The sequence below is a fragment of the Podarcis vaucheri genome, assembly GCF_965113315.1.
Source record: "Podarcis vaucheri genome assembly, chromosome: 7".
In the NCBI taxonomy this organism is placed as follows: domain Eukaryota; kingdom Metazoa; phylum Chordata; class Lepidosauria; order Squamata; family Lacertidae; genus Podarcis; species Podarcis vaucheri.
Window position 1 is genome coordinate 14,532,282 of NC_138765.1, and position 17,485 is coordinate 14,549,766.

Sequence of the window (17,485 nt, forward strand, 5' to 3'; positions counted from 1 at the left end):
CTGGATTATTTGGAGATGATGTGCATGTATGAATGCAAAATGACCACAGAGTGTGCTCTCGCCAAAATGTCAAGAAACACAGCCTTTTTTTCAGTGTAGAGCTTTTATGCATAGTGTGTGCTGCCGCAACTCACCTGTATTTCCTTGTTCATGCTTTCTTCTTTAAAGTCACATTCCACAACATTTAGAAGTCTACATGGAGAGGCTGAAAATTATTATTATTATAATATATTTATTTACACTCTATCTTTCCCCCTGACGAGACTCATGGCAGCTTACAGACAAAAACAAGAACCTCTAAAAACATAGACAAATCAACCATATTGCCAAACAGGCCTGCAATATGGTGACAGCTCACATCTTCAAACTCTGACAGGTACACTCTAACATCAACTGAAGGCACAAGGGATCTATTTTTAAAATAACCAACATCTATCATCTATCTGCCTGTCTATTTCCCCACAAAAGCTTACTTGCAAAACATTTTTAATTTTTGAGAGCCAGACTGAGGCGAGATCAAGGGAATGAAAAGAGTAGAGGGAAAAGGAAAGAACAGGAAATACTACTGGGAAAACCATGGCTTTAACTAAACGGACCTTTGTTGGCAAGGTGATGTCTCTGCTTTTTAAGATGCTGTCTAGGTTTGCCATCGCCTTTCTCCCAAGGAACAGGCATCTTTTAATTTCATGACTGCTGTCACCATCTGCAGTAATCACGGAGCTCAAAAAAGTAAAATCTCTCACTGCCTCCATTTCTTCCCCTTCTATTTGCCAGGAGGTGATGGGACCAGTGGCCATGATCTTCGTTTTTTTGATGTTGAAATTCAGACCATATTTTGCGCTCTCCTCTTTCACCCTCAATAAAAGGTTCTTTAATTATTCCTCATTTTCTGCTATCACAGTTGTGTCATCTGCATATCTTAGGTTGTTGATATTTCTTCTGGCGATCTTAATTCCGGCTTGGGATTCATCCAGCCCAGCCTTTCGCATGATGAATTCTGCATATAAGTTGAATAGGCAGGGAGACAATATACAGCCTTGCCGTACTCCTTTCCCAATTTTGAACCAATCAGTTGTTTCATATCCAGTTCTAACTGTAGCTTCTTGTCCCACATAGAGATTTCTCAGGAGACAGATGAGGTGACCAGGCACTCCCATTTCTTTAAGAACTTGCCATAGTTTGCTACTATGGCCAATATGGTCCTACTACTGGCTTGTTCATCCTCTTGTTTCGAACATAACCAGAGAAACTACACACACACACCCTTTGCATTGTTGCATCAATACGTATATTAGGAAGCATCATATAAATTTCAATTATTAGGGGGTTGATTTGAAAAAATTTGGTTTTGAATTGTACCTATTTCTTTCTTTGTCTCTCTCACAGGTGATGATATAGAAGACAGATATCTATGGGGATGCACTACAAATTGCACCTCCGGGAATTACAGCTTTACTACAGTAAATGATTCTTCTTTCTACCGTACAGCCCACTGCTGTCAGGGTAATTACTGCAATAACCAAAGCATGCCAGGTAAATATCTGCAGGCTTTTGAATCTTCCCCAGAAGCGGCTTAGTCATGCTGGCCACATGACCCAGAAAAACTGTCTGTGGAAGCGGACAAATGCCAGTTCCCTCGGCCTGTAAAGCTAGATGAGCGCCACAACCCCAAAGTTGTTCGTGACTGGACCTAATGGTCAAGGGTCCCTTTACCTTTACCCCTGAGAAAGAACATCATTCTGGTTTCAGGTTTCATCCTTGGGTACCCATAGAATAAACTAAAAATACTGATCTAGGCCAAGATTATTTTTCCTAGTTTGCATGTGAGGTGGTTAGAATCAGCCTCACTATATGTTTCTTGAAAACAGGCAGCCTGTGTCAACAACTGATTAGCCCAGAGCTTCAGATGGCCCCTAAGGATGTGAATAGAAAAACCTGGATAAATTGGGGGATTAGAGAGAGAGATAAGAATGCCTGTCCTTCTTGTTCCCTGATAGCCGTGCTGACCCTTAGCGTTACCCTGTTGGGCCAATCTAAGGAGGAAGTGAGGGGAAGCATCTGTTGGTACTAATGGCCCAGGCATGGCCAAACTTGGCCCTCCAGCTATTTTGTGACTACAACTCCCATCATCCCTGACCACTGGTCCTGTTAGCTAGGGATGATGAGAGTTGTAGTCCCAAAACAGCTGGAGGGCCACTACCAAGAAGGCCCCTCTGCCTACTACCCCACAACCTCACTTATTGCAGTGAAGGAGCCCTGAGAAAGCCCTTGGAGCTGAACCTCAGTGTGCAGGCTGAATGATGGAGGTAGAGATGCTTCTTCAGGTATACTGGATTGTGGCTGTTTATAGCTTTAAAGGCCAGCACCAGCACTTTGTTTTTTTTTTTTATAAAATTTTTATTGGGTTTTCACATTTTATATAGACAAAGACAAAGACAAAAACACAAAAAACATAAAAACAAACAAACAGAAAAGTAAAACAACAAACATATATAGTTTCCAGAAAAAACTTATTTTCTAACCCTGGTCATTGACTCCCCCCCCACCCCCTCCCTTGCATCCCTATTCCCAAATTTGTATCAGCAAATTGGCATTTCCTTATCCATCTTAATATTAGTCCTTTATATATATATATATATATAAAAAGCAAAATTAAATTTATTCTAAGTTGGACCTCAGTTCCCTTCCAACGATTTCCCATTTTGTCTTAAATAATAATCTTGTTAGCTAAATCCCATAGTCTTAAGTGTTGTTGAAACTAGATTCTTCCCTCCCTCCCTTCCCCGGTTTGTGTCCCTTCCGAAAACATGTCCAAAATAGCAATTATTAGCCCGGATTCCTTACGTCCGAGGCTCTCAAATCTCTTTCAGTCCCTCTCCGCCGGCCTAGTTGGCAATCCTTTATGTCGGTCTTCACGTCTCGAAAGAGTTCTTTCACAATCAGTCCAAAATCTCTTCCCATATTTGCAAGCAACTGCTGAGGAATTTCCACAAGGCATGAATTTTGAACATAATCAAAGTCAGAGTCTATGTGGAGGCCCCAATTATACTTCTTTATTTTAAATTCCTTGATTTCATAAATTCCCAGGGCCTCCACTTTCATCTTCTGGATCTTTCGTAGATTTGTAGTAGGTTCAGTCCAATAGTCTCCTTGTTTATATTCCACAGATGTCAGCTTCTGGACAATATTTTCCCATTTCAGTTCTTCTCTTTCTTGTTTTGTCTTCTCCTCTTCTTTGGTTATCATTTCCGGCTCAGCTGTGGATTCTTTCTCAGCCAGGTTCTCATTACATTGAACAGAACTACTTATTTCAGGATTCAAGGTCATCAATTGTTCACTCATAGCCGTAGTCTGTTCCTGTAAGATTCCAACCAAATAAAACATCCTTTCGATTTCTCCCAGTATCTTTCCATCCACAGCCATTGTAATTCCACAGATTTCCCCCTAGAGGGAATCTGGTTACTTAGTGTTCTTTTCTCCAACAGTCCTCTGTCTTATTATTGATTCTTTGTTTCCAACAATTTTAGTTCAATTGTAACTCCTTTTAATCCAGAGGGGTCTTAAGTAGCAATTTTTCTACTATTAACAGTCCGTTTGACAGCTTTGACAGCTGTCAAACTCTGCTCTTCTTATACCAGCTCCAAAGTAGGACACTCCCGAGCCCGGGAGGGGGGGTTGCTTACAACAGAAATATACCCCTTCCAACACTCCTCTCTCCTGCTCAAAAAAAGATTCCTTTTCCAAATCTTGGAAGTTACTGTCTTTTTAAACTCACCCTTTACAGGGTAGGCACTCCAGCTTAGTTCTTTTATCGTTGCTCTGGATCGTCTGCAAGGGGGGGTGTGGACTTCCTTTTAACACATCCCCCGATCGTCTCAAATTCAATAGGTGAAATTCTTAGAATCCAAATTCAATTAACTCACGGGTTCTTTTTCTCAGCCGAATTTCAAGGAAGGAAGTCAGCGCTCTCCGGTCATGGCTCGCGGCTTCGCTCAGCAGAGGTAGCGATGGACTCTCGGTGCCACGCCACCCCCCGTATCCCCTCCGCAGCCTTTAAAAAGGCTCTTTGCGAATCAGGGGGGGCGCTTAAGGCACCCACCGAGTCTTCAGTCCGCAGGCTTTCGTGCCTGCGGTTTTAAGGGTCCCCGTGTCGCCGGCACGGCAAAGACCCGTCCCCCGCTGAGCCGATTCCCTCCGGAGCTCGGAGGGAATCCGCCATTCCCAGATCGCGCCAACCCCGGAAGTTCAGCACCAGCACTTTGAATTATGCCCAGAAAGGTACTGGGAGCCAGTGTTATGTGGTTCTGGCGGCTGTTCCCAGTCACCAATCTGGCAGCCTCACATAGAGTGTGCTGCCGTAGTCATAGAATCATAGAATCATAGAATCATAGAGTTGGAAGAGACCACAAGGGCCATCGAGTCCAACCCCCTGCCAAGCAGGAAACACCATCAGAGCACTCCTGACATATGGTTGTCAAGCCTCTGCTTAAAGACCTCCAAAAAAGGAGACTCCACCACACTCCTTGGCAGCAAATTCCACTGTCGAACAGCTCTTACTGTCAGGAAGTTCTTACTGTCAGGAAGTCCAAGTGGGAGATAACGGAACATGCACCCCTCTGGCAGGACAGTGCACAGGCAAGTAGGGTCTCAGCTTGTGTACCAGAAGGAACTGGTAAACAGTGTTTTTGTGCAAATTCGGCTGGACTTAGCTTCCCAGGGATCTCTTAAAAACACACACACAGAGAGGGAGAGGGAGAGGGAGAGGGAGAGGGAGAGGGAGGGAGGGAGAGAGAGAGAGAGGGGGGGGGAGAGAGAGAGATTTTGTAAACCACTTAGGGACTGTTTTATTTATTGAGTGGTATATAAATATAATAAATACAGCATGAAAACAAAATTTATTTATTTGAGAAATTTATATACAGCCCCTCATCAATAGGTCACAGGTCAGTTCACAATACAGTAACAAAGTAAACAACATACTACAGTGGTACCTCTGGTTATGAACTTAATTCTTTCTGGAGGTCCATTCTTAACCTGAAACTGTTCTTAACCTGAGGTACCACTTTAGCTAATGGGGCCTCTCTCTGCCAATGCACGATTTCTGTTCTCATCCTCAGGCAAAGTTCTTAAACCGAGGTACTACTTCTGGGTTAGCAGAGTCTGTAACCTGAAGTGTTTTAAACCCGAGGTGTTTGTAACCCGAGGTACCACTGTATACCTACATAACATTATATTCATAATATAATGAATATAATCATAGTATAAAGTCACGTGTAACAATACATCATGGAATATAGTACATAATATATAACACATAAAGAGCATCCATTTCAGCTTATTCACTTTGACAGTCCAGTAATAATCTCCACAACTCATCCCAATCAAAAAAAGAAAAAATATTATCTATTCATCTCAGATGCAACTATTAATAATAACACTTGTTTATCAACAATATGAAAGAGGGGGGAGAGAGGGGAAAAAATATTCATACTTGAAGTCCCAAAACAGTAAACAAAGAGCATATTATTTGTTCCTTGTTTATTTAATCTGTATATTGCCCTCCATCCCAGGGAGGTTCAAAATAGAAAAATATAAAATGAGAAAACAATATATTTCTCTCTGTACAAAAGTAGCTCTTAAGCTCTCTCCCCAAATGACAGACCATCCTCAGCTCTCTTCTGGGAGCTTTCCTTTTCTCACCTAGCCTTGCAACCTGGGAAATCTCAACTTCCCACTCCTTTGACCACTTATTGAACACTTTCAGGGGATGCTGCCCCTAACGGTGCCCAAAAGAGAAAATGCCAAAGTGTGTTTGTGTGTGGTGGTGTTTGTGATCAAAGTCGTGTCACCCCTTCAGGGTCATCCTTTAAGGGCTGGCTGGACAGTCTGCCACCTGCTCAACTTATTTCTCCCCTTCCTCAAACATACCATCAAGGCAGGTGAGGTCCAGCAATCTGGCTGCTGGCAAGAATCTTGCCAAGATGTTGATGCCAAGATGTTTCTTTGTCACCTCCTGCAGTAAGTCCACCTCTCCCCTCAAGAGTGAAATTCATCCATAGTGTGGATAGAGTCTCTCCAGTCTATCTCAAGACAGCAGCAACTAAAATTGCTCCCTTTTCTTCATAAGCTGGTTGCCAGACACTTCAACTGCATTGTATGGACGACTGATTCCAGAAGCAGAATGCGTTGGAAACAGTGCACGTGTCTCATAAGATTAGACAACTGAAGCCTAGGAATTAAAATAAAGACATCTGCTCTGGATTCATGTGTTGACTCTAACACTTGCTTTTGGCAGTAATGGATATATTCTACAATGGTCTGGAGTGCCCAGGCTGCTCTGCTTCCAGCTTTGAAGATTGTCGGGACTCAGAGACCGTCAGGTGTAGAGGTGAAGAGAATCTGTGCATAGAGTTTGTGATGGCTAACTGTAAGTACTGTGGTTAACCACTGAGTCAGAGGTGGGAGGTGGACACAGTTTACTAGGGGGTGTGTGTGGGTTGCTCTCTCATTCAGTCTGTGGCTTCCTGCCAGAAAATACATAGGATGTGTATGGGGAGGCGAGTTTTCTTTCCCCCCAAAATATTAGCATTCCAGTAGCCTTTGCTTTGCATATAATGTGAGTGGGTGACGCTGTGGTCTAAACCACTGAGCCTCTTGGGCTTGCTGATTGGAAGGTCGGTAGTTTGAATCTCTGTGACGGGGTGAGCTCCCTTTGCTCTGTCCCCGCTTCTGCCAACCTAGCAGTTTGAAAGCACGTCAGTGCAAGTAGATAAATAGGTACCACTGTGACAGAAAGGTAAATGGTGTTTCCATGTGCTCTGGCTCCCGTCATAGTGTCTTGTTTTGCCAGAAGCAGCTTAGTCATGCTGGCCACGTGACCCAGAAAACTGTGGACAAATGCCGGCTCCCTCAGCCTGACAGTGAGGTTAGCGCCGCAACCCCATAGTCGTCTTTGACTGGACTTTGCCATCCAGGGGTCCTCTACCTTCTTTACCTTCTTTACCTATATGGATGAGACTGTGTGCTTCTGTCTCTGGTGTGTATGTGTGTATGAGAAAGAAAGAAATAATCTGTTTGTTGAATTACATATATATAAATATATAGAGAGAGTGCACATTTTAATGAACCTTAAAAAAACAGACAACCTTAAAGCAGCCATGGATTTTGAATTCCATATCCATATCTGTTGGGGCCCTGCTACATAAGAACAAAGCTCTTTTTCTGGATTTAAACATCAGTGTGATATTAGGATGCATATTGTTCTATATGTACAATACAGTTTATAATGGTTAAAATGTTCACATTCTCTGTCTTCTGCACCCTGTGACTCTGGTACTACCCAATGATTTCTATGACTATGCTTTTTTCTCTTTACTAGATGGCAGTAATCATTCTGATAAGGTGTTCAAAGGCTGTGCAACACGGGATTTTTGCGATCTGGCAAGGACATCAACGGATGATGACTTTTTTCGCAATATCAAGCAATCACAATGCTGTGATCCTAAAGCACCACCAAAACACCACCAAATAAGACCAACCTTGATGAGTAATTAGAAGATAGCAAAGTCTTCCCCTTTGACATCCATGATTTGCAGCTGCATTGGGGGAGGAAGTTGCTTGCCTGATATTGGGAGTGCGGAGAAAGTGGGGTTCACAGGACTGTTAGTCCCCTATTTGGCATTTAGTGTAGGGTGAATGGGATGCAGGGATAGATAAGCTAAAGTAGAAAAGTGGGGCTTGGGGACTCATCCTCATGATATCATAGCGTATGGTTAAAACTTCTCTTGATCATGATCACAATAAATAGGTGTCGCAAATAAAACTGTTCTGTGTCTGTATTTGTCAAATAAAGAATAAGCTCTTTTTCTCATGTTGAAGCCCTCTGGACCTCTCATGGAGGGGGCACATGAAGAATTCACCAAATAAAGGGTCTTTGGTGGTGTTGGGGATGGTGGGGAAGGGCAGTCTGTGCAGAGGGAAGAAATCGGTATTGTTACAAAAGTTGGGTGGCAAGAGCCCAGGGCATTCCAGACGCTCACACAAGGTTTGTGCTCCTTTGGAGAACTGAGACGTATCAGAGAATGTTGTGGCTTTAAGAAATATGGGTTATTCGCCTACTTAGACCTTCAGGTGAAGCATGGGCCTTTTAAGAGGGGATTGTACCCCACAGCAGGGTGGGCGGCCTTCTAGCAGCCTGCCCATAGAGGTTCTCAATTCTTCTTCCTCCTTCTTCCTCCAGATAGGTAGCCGTGTTGGTCTGCCATAGTCAAAATAAAAAAAAAATCCTTCCTGTAGCACCTTAAAGACCAACTAAGTTAGTTCTTGGTATAAGCTTTCGTGTGCATGCACAAAGTGAGCATGCATGAAGAAGTGTGCATGCACATGAAAGCTTATACCAAGAACTAACTTAGTTGGTCTTTAAGGTGCTACAGGAAGGAATTTTTTTATTCTTCTTCCTTCAGTCAGCCTTGTTCAATGGATAGTTACCCTGGCAACCTTGCAAATCCCTAGTCTCTCTCTCTTTTTTAAAGATATTTATTAAAAGTTTTTAAGATATAACAAGAAAAAAGAATATTAAACATACAAAATAAAAAACAGTTAAAAACACACATTAATTTTCAATAACATAACTTCCATACACTTATTTCCTCGGACCTCCTCATACCTCCCTTCTTTGTATTCCAGTTCGATTTGTTAGTTCAGCAAATCCCTGGACTCTCACTTGTGGGGTGCCTCAGGGTTCTATCCTCTCCCCCATGCTTTTCAACATTTACATGCAGCCGCTGGGAGAGATCATCAGGAGGTTTGGGCTGGGTGTTCATCAGTATGCGGATGATACCCAGTTCTACCTCTCTTTTAAATCAGAACCAGTGAAGGCGGTGAAGGTCCTGCGTGAGTGTCTGGAGGCGGTTGGAGGATGGATGGCGGCTAACAGATTGAGGTTGAATCCTCACAAAACAGAAGTACTGTTTTTGGGGGACAGGAGATGGGCAGGTGTTGAGGATTTCCTGGTCCTGAATGGGGTAACTGTGCCCCTGAATGACCAGGTGCGCAGCCTGGGAGTCATTTTGGACTCACAGCTGTCCATGGAGGCACAGGTCAAATCTGTGTCCAGGGCAGCTGTTTACCAGCTCCATCTGGTACATAGGCTGAGACCCTGTCTGCCTGCGGACTGTCTTGCCAGAGTGGTGCATGCTCTGGTTATCTCCCGCTTGGACTACTGCAATGCACCCTACATGGGGCTACCTTTGAAGGTGACTCAGAAACTACAATTAATCCAGAATGCGGCAGCTAGACTGGTGACTGGGGGCGGCAGCCGAGACCATATAACACCGGTCTTGAAAGACCTACATTGGCTCCCAGTACGTTTCCGAGCACAATTCAAAGTGTTGGTGCTGACCTTTAAAGCCCTAAACAGCCTCGGTCCAGTATACCTGAAGGAGCGTCTCCACCCCCATCATTCTGCCCGGACGCTGAGGTCCAGCGCCGAGGGCCTTCTGGCGGTTCCCTCATTGCGAGAAGCAAAGCTACAGGGAGCTAGGCAGAGGGCCTTCTCGGTAGTGGCGCCCGCCCTGTGGAACGCCCTTCCAGCAGATGTCAAAGCGATAAACAACTACCTGACATTCAGAAGACATCTTAAGGCAGCCCTGTTCAGAGAAGTTTTTAACGTGTGATATTTTACTGTATTTTTGGTTTCTATGGAAGCCGCCCAGAGTGGCTGGGGAGGCCCAGCCAGATGGGCGGGGTATAAATAAATTATTATTATTATTATTATTATTATTATTATTGCTCATGTCCCTCAATTGCCATCTATTGTTCTTTGATGACCATAGCTCAGCCACAGGAATTTTTGTGCAGCTTGCATTCTCCCTTCATATCCCAAATAAGCAAAATCTGCTGGTTTTTAAATTAAGGATTGTTTTTTATACCTTTGTTTCTTTTTATAACCTAAAAGAGACACACACTGTGGGCTTGAATTTAATTTGTTTTTAAACAGTTAAAATAAGATTGGGAAAAGCTAGGGAAAAACACATCAAAAGGACATGGTTTTTGGGAATGGAAAAGGAGACTTATAAAACATTTGTTTGCGTTAAAAAAGAAGAAGAAAGGAAAAAGTTGGGATGAAAGGCTTTCTTATTTTATTTTCTCTTTTCTTATAGCCTGAGAAATCTTGTGAATAATAATAATAATAATAATAAGAATAATAATAATAATATTTTTTTATTTATACCCCGCCCTCCCCAGCCAAGGCCGGGCTCAGAGCGGCTTACAAGCAATAATAAAAACAAGATGAGTGATTACAACTTAAAAACAAAAATAAAATACAACATTAAAATAATGGAACATTAAAATATTAAGATGAAGCCTCATTGCAGGAGAAGGAAAAGAAAAGAAAAAGGGGGGGGGAATCAAATTGGCTCCAATCCAAAGGCCAGGCGGAACAACTCTGACTTACAGGCCCTGCGGAAAGAAATCAGATCCTGCAGGGCCCTGGTCTCATGAGACAGAGCGTTCCACCAAGTTGGGGCCAGTGCTGAAAAGGCCCTGGCTCTGGTTGAAGCCAATCTAACTTCCTTAGGGCCTGGGACCACTAGGGTGTTGTTATTTATGGACCTTGAGGCTCTCCGTGGGGCATACCAGGCGAGGCGGTCCTGTAGGTACGAGGGTCCTAGGCCGTGAAGGGCTTTAAAGGTCAAAAGCAGCACCTTAAATCTGACCCTGTACTCCACCGGGAGCCAGTGCAGCTTGAAAAGCACTGGATGAATATGCTCCCATGGCAGAGACCCCGTGAGGAGCCTCGCTGCAGCATTCTGTACCCGCTGGAGTTTCTGGGACAGCTTCAAGGGCAGCCCCGCGTAGAGCGAATTACAGTAGTCAAGCCTGGAGATGACTGTCGCATGGATCACTGTGGCCAGGTCGGGGTGGGAAAGGTAAGGGACCAACTGCTTGATGCGGCGAAGGTGGAAAAATGTCGCCTTGGCTGTTGCTGTGACTTGCGCCTCCATGGAAAGGGAGGCGTCAAGGATTACACCTAAACTCTTAACGGAAGGCAATGGCACTAATTGGGCCCCCGCAAGAGAAGGGAGTTGGTCCCTCATCCCCATGCTATCCTGACCTAGCCATAGGACCTCTGTCTTCGAAGGATTTAGTTTCAATCGGCTCCCACGAAACCATCTTGCCACAGCTTCCAAGCATCTGGTCAGTGTGTAAGGGGCCGAGTTGGTGTGGCCATCCATCAGCAGATAGAGCTGAGTGTCATCAGCATATTGATGACAGCCCAGCCCAAAGCTCTGGATAATCTGGGCAAGGGGGCGCATAAAGATGTTAAAAAGCATTGGGGAGAGAATTGCGCCCTGCGGCACTCCACACATCAAGGAGTGGCGTGACGACATTTCCGTCCCTAGTGCCACCCTCTGTCCCCGACCAGAGATAAAAGAGCACAACCATTTACGGGCTATGCCCTGTATTCCCATGTCTGCAAGGCGATGGTCCAGAACATCATGATCGACCATGTCAAAGGCTGCTGACAAATCTAAAAGGATCAGCAGTCCTGACCCGCCTCGATCCAGTTGTCTACGGATATCATCTGTTAGGGCAACCAGAGCCGTCTCCGTCCCAAAACCAGGACGGAAACCGGACTGAAATGGATCTAATGCCGATGTTTCCTCCAGAAACCTACCAAGCTGTTCAGCAACCGCTCTCTCAATTACCTTACCTAGGTATGGAAGATTCATTTTCCGGAATATAAGCTGCAGTCAATGGGAGGCAACAGGAAATAAATGATCAAAACAACAGATAAGTGTGGAAGCACAATGTGAGATAGCAAAGCAAGAGAATAAGGAGGAAATATAGTGATACAGTGTGGCTTGAAGAATAATTGCAGGGGTTTTTCTATTTTGTGCTATTATGGTAAGGTAAGGTAAGGAGAAGGGACGCGGGTGGCGCTGTGGGTTAAAGCCTCAGCGCCTAGGGCTTGCCGATCGAAAGGTCGGCGGTTCGAATCCCCGCGGCGGGGTGCGCTCCCGCTGCTCGGTCCCAGCGCCTGCCAACCTAGCAGTTCGAAAGCACCCCCGGGTGCAAGTAGATAAATAGGTACCGCTTACCAGCGGGAAGGTAAACGGCGTTCCGTGTGCGGCTCTGGCTCGCCAGAGCAGCGTTGTCACGCTGGCCACGTGACCCGGAAGTGTCTTCGGACAGCGCTGGCCCCCGGCCAATAGATGTGAGATGGGCGCACAAACCCCAGAGTCTGTCAAGACTGGCCCGTTCGGGCAGGGGTACCTTTACCTTTACCTAAGGTAAGGAGAATATGCAGGAGAAATTATTTTGAGGAGACATGGAAAGTTTTGGTAGAATTCATACTGTTGAAACGGAAAGAGGTCAAAGCATCACAAGAGGTGTTTAAATTTTGGGTTGGTTGGATACTTACAGTGGAATGGCCTCAGGGGTTGGGTGCATGTTTTCCCCCTTATTTATTTATTTATTAGTCAGGTGATCAGTTTTCTTCATCAGGCATAGGCAAACTCGGCCCTCCAGATATTTTGGGACCACAAATCACACCATCCATAGCTAACAGGACCAGTGGTCAGGGATAATGGAAATTGTAGTCCCAAAACCTCTGGAGAGCTGAGTTTGCCTGTGCCTGGTTTTCATCATTCTAGAAAGCTGAAGTGCCAGGAAGGAGTAAGAGAGGGAACTGATGCATGAACAGCCTTAATTGGAGGAAAGTATAGGAGCACTTTGCCAACACCAGGAACAACAGGTTCAGCGCAGTGTCACAAATTGCTAGAATTCTAATAGCACTATACCATAATTTAAAGCACAGTGTGGAAAACAAATTAAATCTCTTCCCCCTCCCAAGAACTCCAAAGACACGTCTCTTCTAAGCTGTGCCAACCTCAATTTCACTACCCTGGATGTGGGAAAATGAGTGCCATCAGGTTACACTAGAATTCAAAGCTCAGCACTGAAATAGGATTAAATTTCCAGAAGCCGAGGCAATTTTGCCAGATTTTCCCGAGAGTCAGCCGCATGAAATTTTGTGAAAGGGGAAAGGGTTTATTTATGGTATATTAATAAAATGCACAGTGACTCGATTTCTAGGTGTCCTCGGCCCCATTAAATCCAATTGGGTTTGGCATAAAGAACATGGTCACTTACTCTTTAAAATAAATTGGTAACAGTTAAGGGCAGGGGTAGCGGAGGTCACTAATCAGAAAAGCTTGTGAACTTAAGGGGCTGGAATATATCCTTTGTTTTTGTTTCACTAGTGATGGTTCTGAAAGCCAAAGGCAGTGTGAAAGAAGTGGACTTTGGTGTTTGGACAATGAGAGAGAGGGAGAGTGGCAGTATCACAGATGTCCAGGAGGAGTTTTCTTTGTGTAATTTTAGTATTATATATTTTTACTAATTTTGAGGTACTGAACAAAAAAACAACAATAAATTTGCCAATTGGCTCCTGTTTCAGAGATACAAAGATGGTCACGTATAAATGACCCAGTACGCATTGTGTACATAATTTCATTGCCAACAGTGTACCTCACTGTATTTCAAACTCCAGATTGCCACATATGGTATCAGCCGAAGTGCAAGTGCAAAGTGGTTGCTGTGTTGGAAGAGAAGATGCAGCAACTTCAGGGCTGCCTAGCCACACTTTCAGCAACATTTCATTTCATTTATTCTATTTCTATGCTGCTTTTCACTCACGTGAGTCACAATGCGGCTTACAAACAAACAATAAATAACAGCAACCTAACAGAACATCACAATTAGAGCATTAATCAGTTGGTATAATTGACAATGATCGGTAAAATGACTACAAAACATAACAAAAGTAATGACCTTCTCTAAAACATTGTTAACAAAATAACTAAAAAAATGAAGCAGCACAACCAGAACAAAGGTCGTATTATAAGATTCACAAAGCACTACAGCACTCACAATCCACAAAACAATATTAAAAACATCAGCAAACTAAACCCTGCTGAATTCAAATAAACACACACACACGCCCCACCTTCATGACGCACAGTCTTCCAATAAGTTCATCGAAAGATGCAACCATTTTGGGCCAATGGAGCTAGGTCAGCAGTTGCCAACCTCATCATACACTGAGGTGGCTGCAGAAGATACACTGCACAGAATGATTCCTCTAACCATCAGTGGATGAAGAGAAAGGAGGATATGGATTTGGAAGATTTGTTTTCCATTCTTGATGATCCAAGACAATTGATAGTGGAGAAGTGTGCTGATAACCCACTTGCTACCTTCCAAGGAAGTGATTTCAGGGAAAGGGAATTGCAGTGTGGACTGAAGAGAGAAAGAATGGAGAGACTAGGGGTGGATAACCTGTGTCCTGGGGGCCAAAAGCAGCCCCTGGATGCCTCTCCACAGCACCCAGGAGAGGGGGTTGCAGGTGGTACATCACACCCCTGCCTAAGGCCAAAAAGGGGACCTTGGAGCCAAACGAGAGGAGTCAGAATATTGGGATATCAGAAAAAGTTATCCTCTATTGTGTGAAGAGTAGCATTTACATTTTGTGTAAGCCTATACAGGCCCTCCCCCCACTCAAACTCTCTCCCCAGTTCAGACCAAAATATCTAGAGCTGAAGCTCTGGGGTGCCTGGGGGTTGGAGGACGTGTGCAAAAGCAGCAGTAGCAGCAGCTGCAATACCATGTGTGTCACCTGCTAGGAAGGGAGGTGGAGCAGCCTAATTAAAGCCCCATTGCACCTCCGCTCTCCTTGGGGCTTCATCCACCCTCATTGAAGTCCACTTCAGGTTCTAGGGAGGGTCTCCTCCCAAGCCACGGGGACTCTCCTGCTTTCTCCCATCATCTCCTGGTATTCTGTTTTTTTATTTACTTATTCTCCAGTGCTGCAAGCATACACAGTCACGCTTGTCAATCATGCAAAAGTGAGGGAACGCTTGTATAAAATGCCACAACAATTCTTCCCCTACCCCCTTCTCCTTTTGCCAACGTGCGTCCGCCTACTACTAGCCTACCACTGCCGCCACAACTTCATCTTCTACACAGCTATTAGTATATAATATTTTTTGTCTTATTTTCCTCTCTCCCTTTCTGCAGACATAAAAAACATCATTAATTTATAAATCACCCCTCCAAATTCTATCACAGATCAGGAGACAAGAAAAGACAAGAAAGGGAAAATGAAAAAAGCTCTTTCAATTTGGATTTTGTTTTATTTTTTACTTACCTGTAGGACTGCAGCAAGATAATCCTGTGGAAAACCTCATTCCCAAACAAGGAGCTGTTGATTTGGGTAATCATACACAGTATTTTGATGAAGGGGCAGATGCAGAACATGAGAATGGAAAACAGAAAGAAACAGACTGATGGGGAAGCAAATTTGGAAGGAGAGAGGAGTAATCATAATGTAGGCCTTGAAACTTGACAGTGGTTAACCTTGGCACCTCAAATTTCAGTGGCACCCTGTGCACCAAAATCTGCCCTCCCATCTCTCACCTTTTGTTGCATGCCATAGTTGCAGCATCTGCTGCAGCCACCCCAGAATCTCCACACCTGATGCAACCGCACCAGTCGTGCTCCCCTAGATCCATCTTTGCACTGAATGTATCACAACCAAGTATCCATCTCAAAAGCAAATAGAAAAGTAGATTATGAACAGTCTCTTCCCTCTGCCTAAAACATTCCCAGAACTAGAATGATGCCTACTGTCTTGGACAGGAGTTGACATCATTATAGAAGTGTCAATTTTGAAATGCTTCTGCTTAAAACATTTTAAATTTTGTTCCATCTCTTGGTTTAATAACAATGATAATCTAATAGCTTGTAACATTTTATTATCATCGGGCTTGTCAATCAAAGACTTTTTACAGTTTTCTATTTCTTTTAATATGTCTTTTGATCTTTCACTTTTTTTGCTAAGCACTTTGCTATATGAAGGAGCCTCTAATAATCATATTCCTAGCATCCCAAACTGTATTTAAATCTGTACTATTCTCTATACAGTGGTACCTCTAGTTACAGACTCGATCCGTTCCGGGGTGCCGTTCACACCCCAAAAAGTCCGTAACTAGAGTGCCGCTTCTGTGCACACGCGCGGTGAGAGAGAGGGCTTATCCGCTTGTGCAAAGCGCGCAGAACGCTTCTACGCATGAACGCGTGGTGAAACCCGGAATCATACACTTCCAGGTTTGCCACGTTCGCAACCTGAAAAGACACAACATGAACCTAACGCAACACAAGATATGACTGTATTAAACTCAAAGAAGTCAGTCAAACATTAAAATCCCTGTTGCATTATCCCAGTCTTTCTAACATGCTGTGATTCAGCTTCCATCTAAAAGTGGTATTTTGTTGGCCTTTCATAATAGTAAATTATTATGATCTGATAAAGTGCTCAGTTGTATTTCAGTGTTCTTAAAACCAGATACTATGGACTTTGATACCCATAACAAGTCTAGTCTTCCAGGGCTCTTTCCTGGAGGAAGCTGGACCAAGAGGAGGCAGGTGGTCCGGAGTGTCTTAATCATTCTAGAAAGCTGAAGAGTCAGGAAGAGCAGTGGGCCATACAGGGAAGCATGAAGAGGCTTAGTTGGAGGAGAACTTTGCCAGCACCCAGGAACAACAGGTTCAGCACAGTGCCACAAATTGCTAGAATTCTAATTGCACTATATCCTAATTTAAAGCACAGCGTTGAAAACAAATTAAATCTCTTCCCCCTCCCAAGAACCCCAAGGACACGTCCCCCCTAATGTGTGCCAGCCTCAGTTTCACCACCCTGGGGAAATGAGTCCCAACAGACTATTCTACATTTCAAAGCTCAGCAGTGTAGAGGTTTAGAGAGTTAGAGGGCACAATGTACCACATGTGATGGGGTTGCAAAGAAATAAAGAACTTTTGGGAACTTATATACAATGAATTTTTTAAAAAAAACTGTTCAAAATTACATTTAATAAAAAAAACCTGAATCCTTCCTCTTAGGCATAATGGCATCAGACATCCCAAGGGAGAAAAGAAGGATCTTTTTCTATGCAATAACGGCAGTGAGGACGCTGATTGCCAAGGGATGGAAAGGAGTGGCAAGTAAAAATGCTTGAATACATGGAACTAGCATATATGACAGAAAATCGGTCAACCCCAAAGTTCAAAACAGAATGGGAGATCTATAGACAATATTTTAAAGAACTTTAGAATGCTTCGAATAACTCTCAGAATTGAATAAGGTATAAAGAAGTCAGACAAGATTTAATAAAGACAAGGTTTATTGAAAAATAAAGGCAAGTAATTAAGAAAACAAAGAACCCATATCAAGGAAGTTGGAAGTTGATGGTCAAAACATTTTTGTCAATTTGTGATGTCTTGTTCTACTGCTTTTTGTTCTAGTTACAGGTAGGTAGCCGTGTTGGTCTGCTGTCGTCGAAACAAGATAAAAAATTCCTTCCAGTAGCACCTTACAGACCAGCTAAGTTTGTTATTGGTATGAGCTCTTGTGTGTATGGTA

The 17,485-nt window shown here is 43.7% G+C and overlaps 1 protein-coding gene across 1 annotated transcript; it reads left to right on the forward strand.

The window, feature by feature from the left end:
- The first annotated feature begins 1,517 nt into the window (after window positions 1-1,517).
- Window positions 1,518-7,642, forward strand: LOC309536026 (phospholipase A2 inhibitor gamma subunit B-like). The gene is made up of 3 exons (XM_082229595.1): window positions 1,518-1,533; window positions 6,296-6,427; window positions 7,379-7,642. Exons 1-3 carry the CDS (start codon window positions 1,527-1,529, stop codon window positions 7,552-7,554), a joined length of 315 nt encoding a protein of 104 aa, XP_082085721.1. The 5' UTR covers window positions 1,518-1,526; the 3' UTR covers window positions 7,555-7,642.
- Window positions 7,643-17,485: the final 9,843 nt, after the last annotated feature.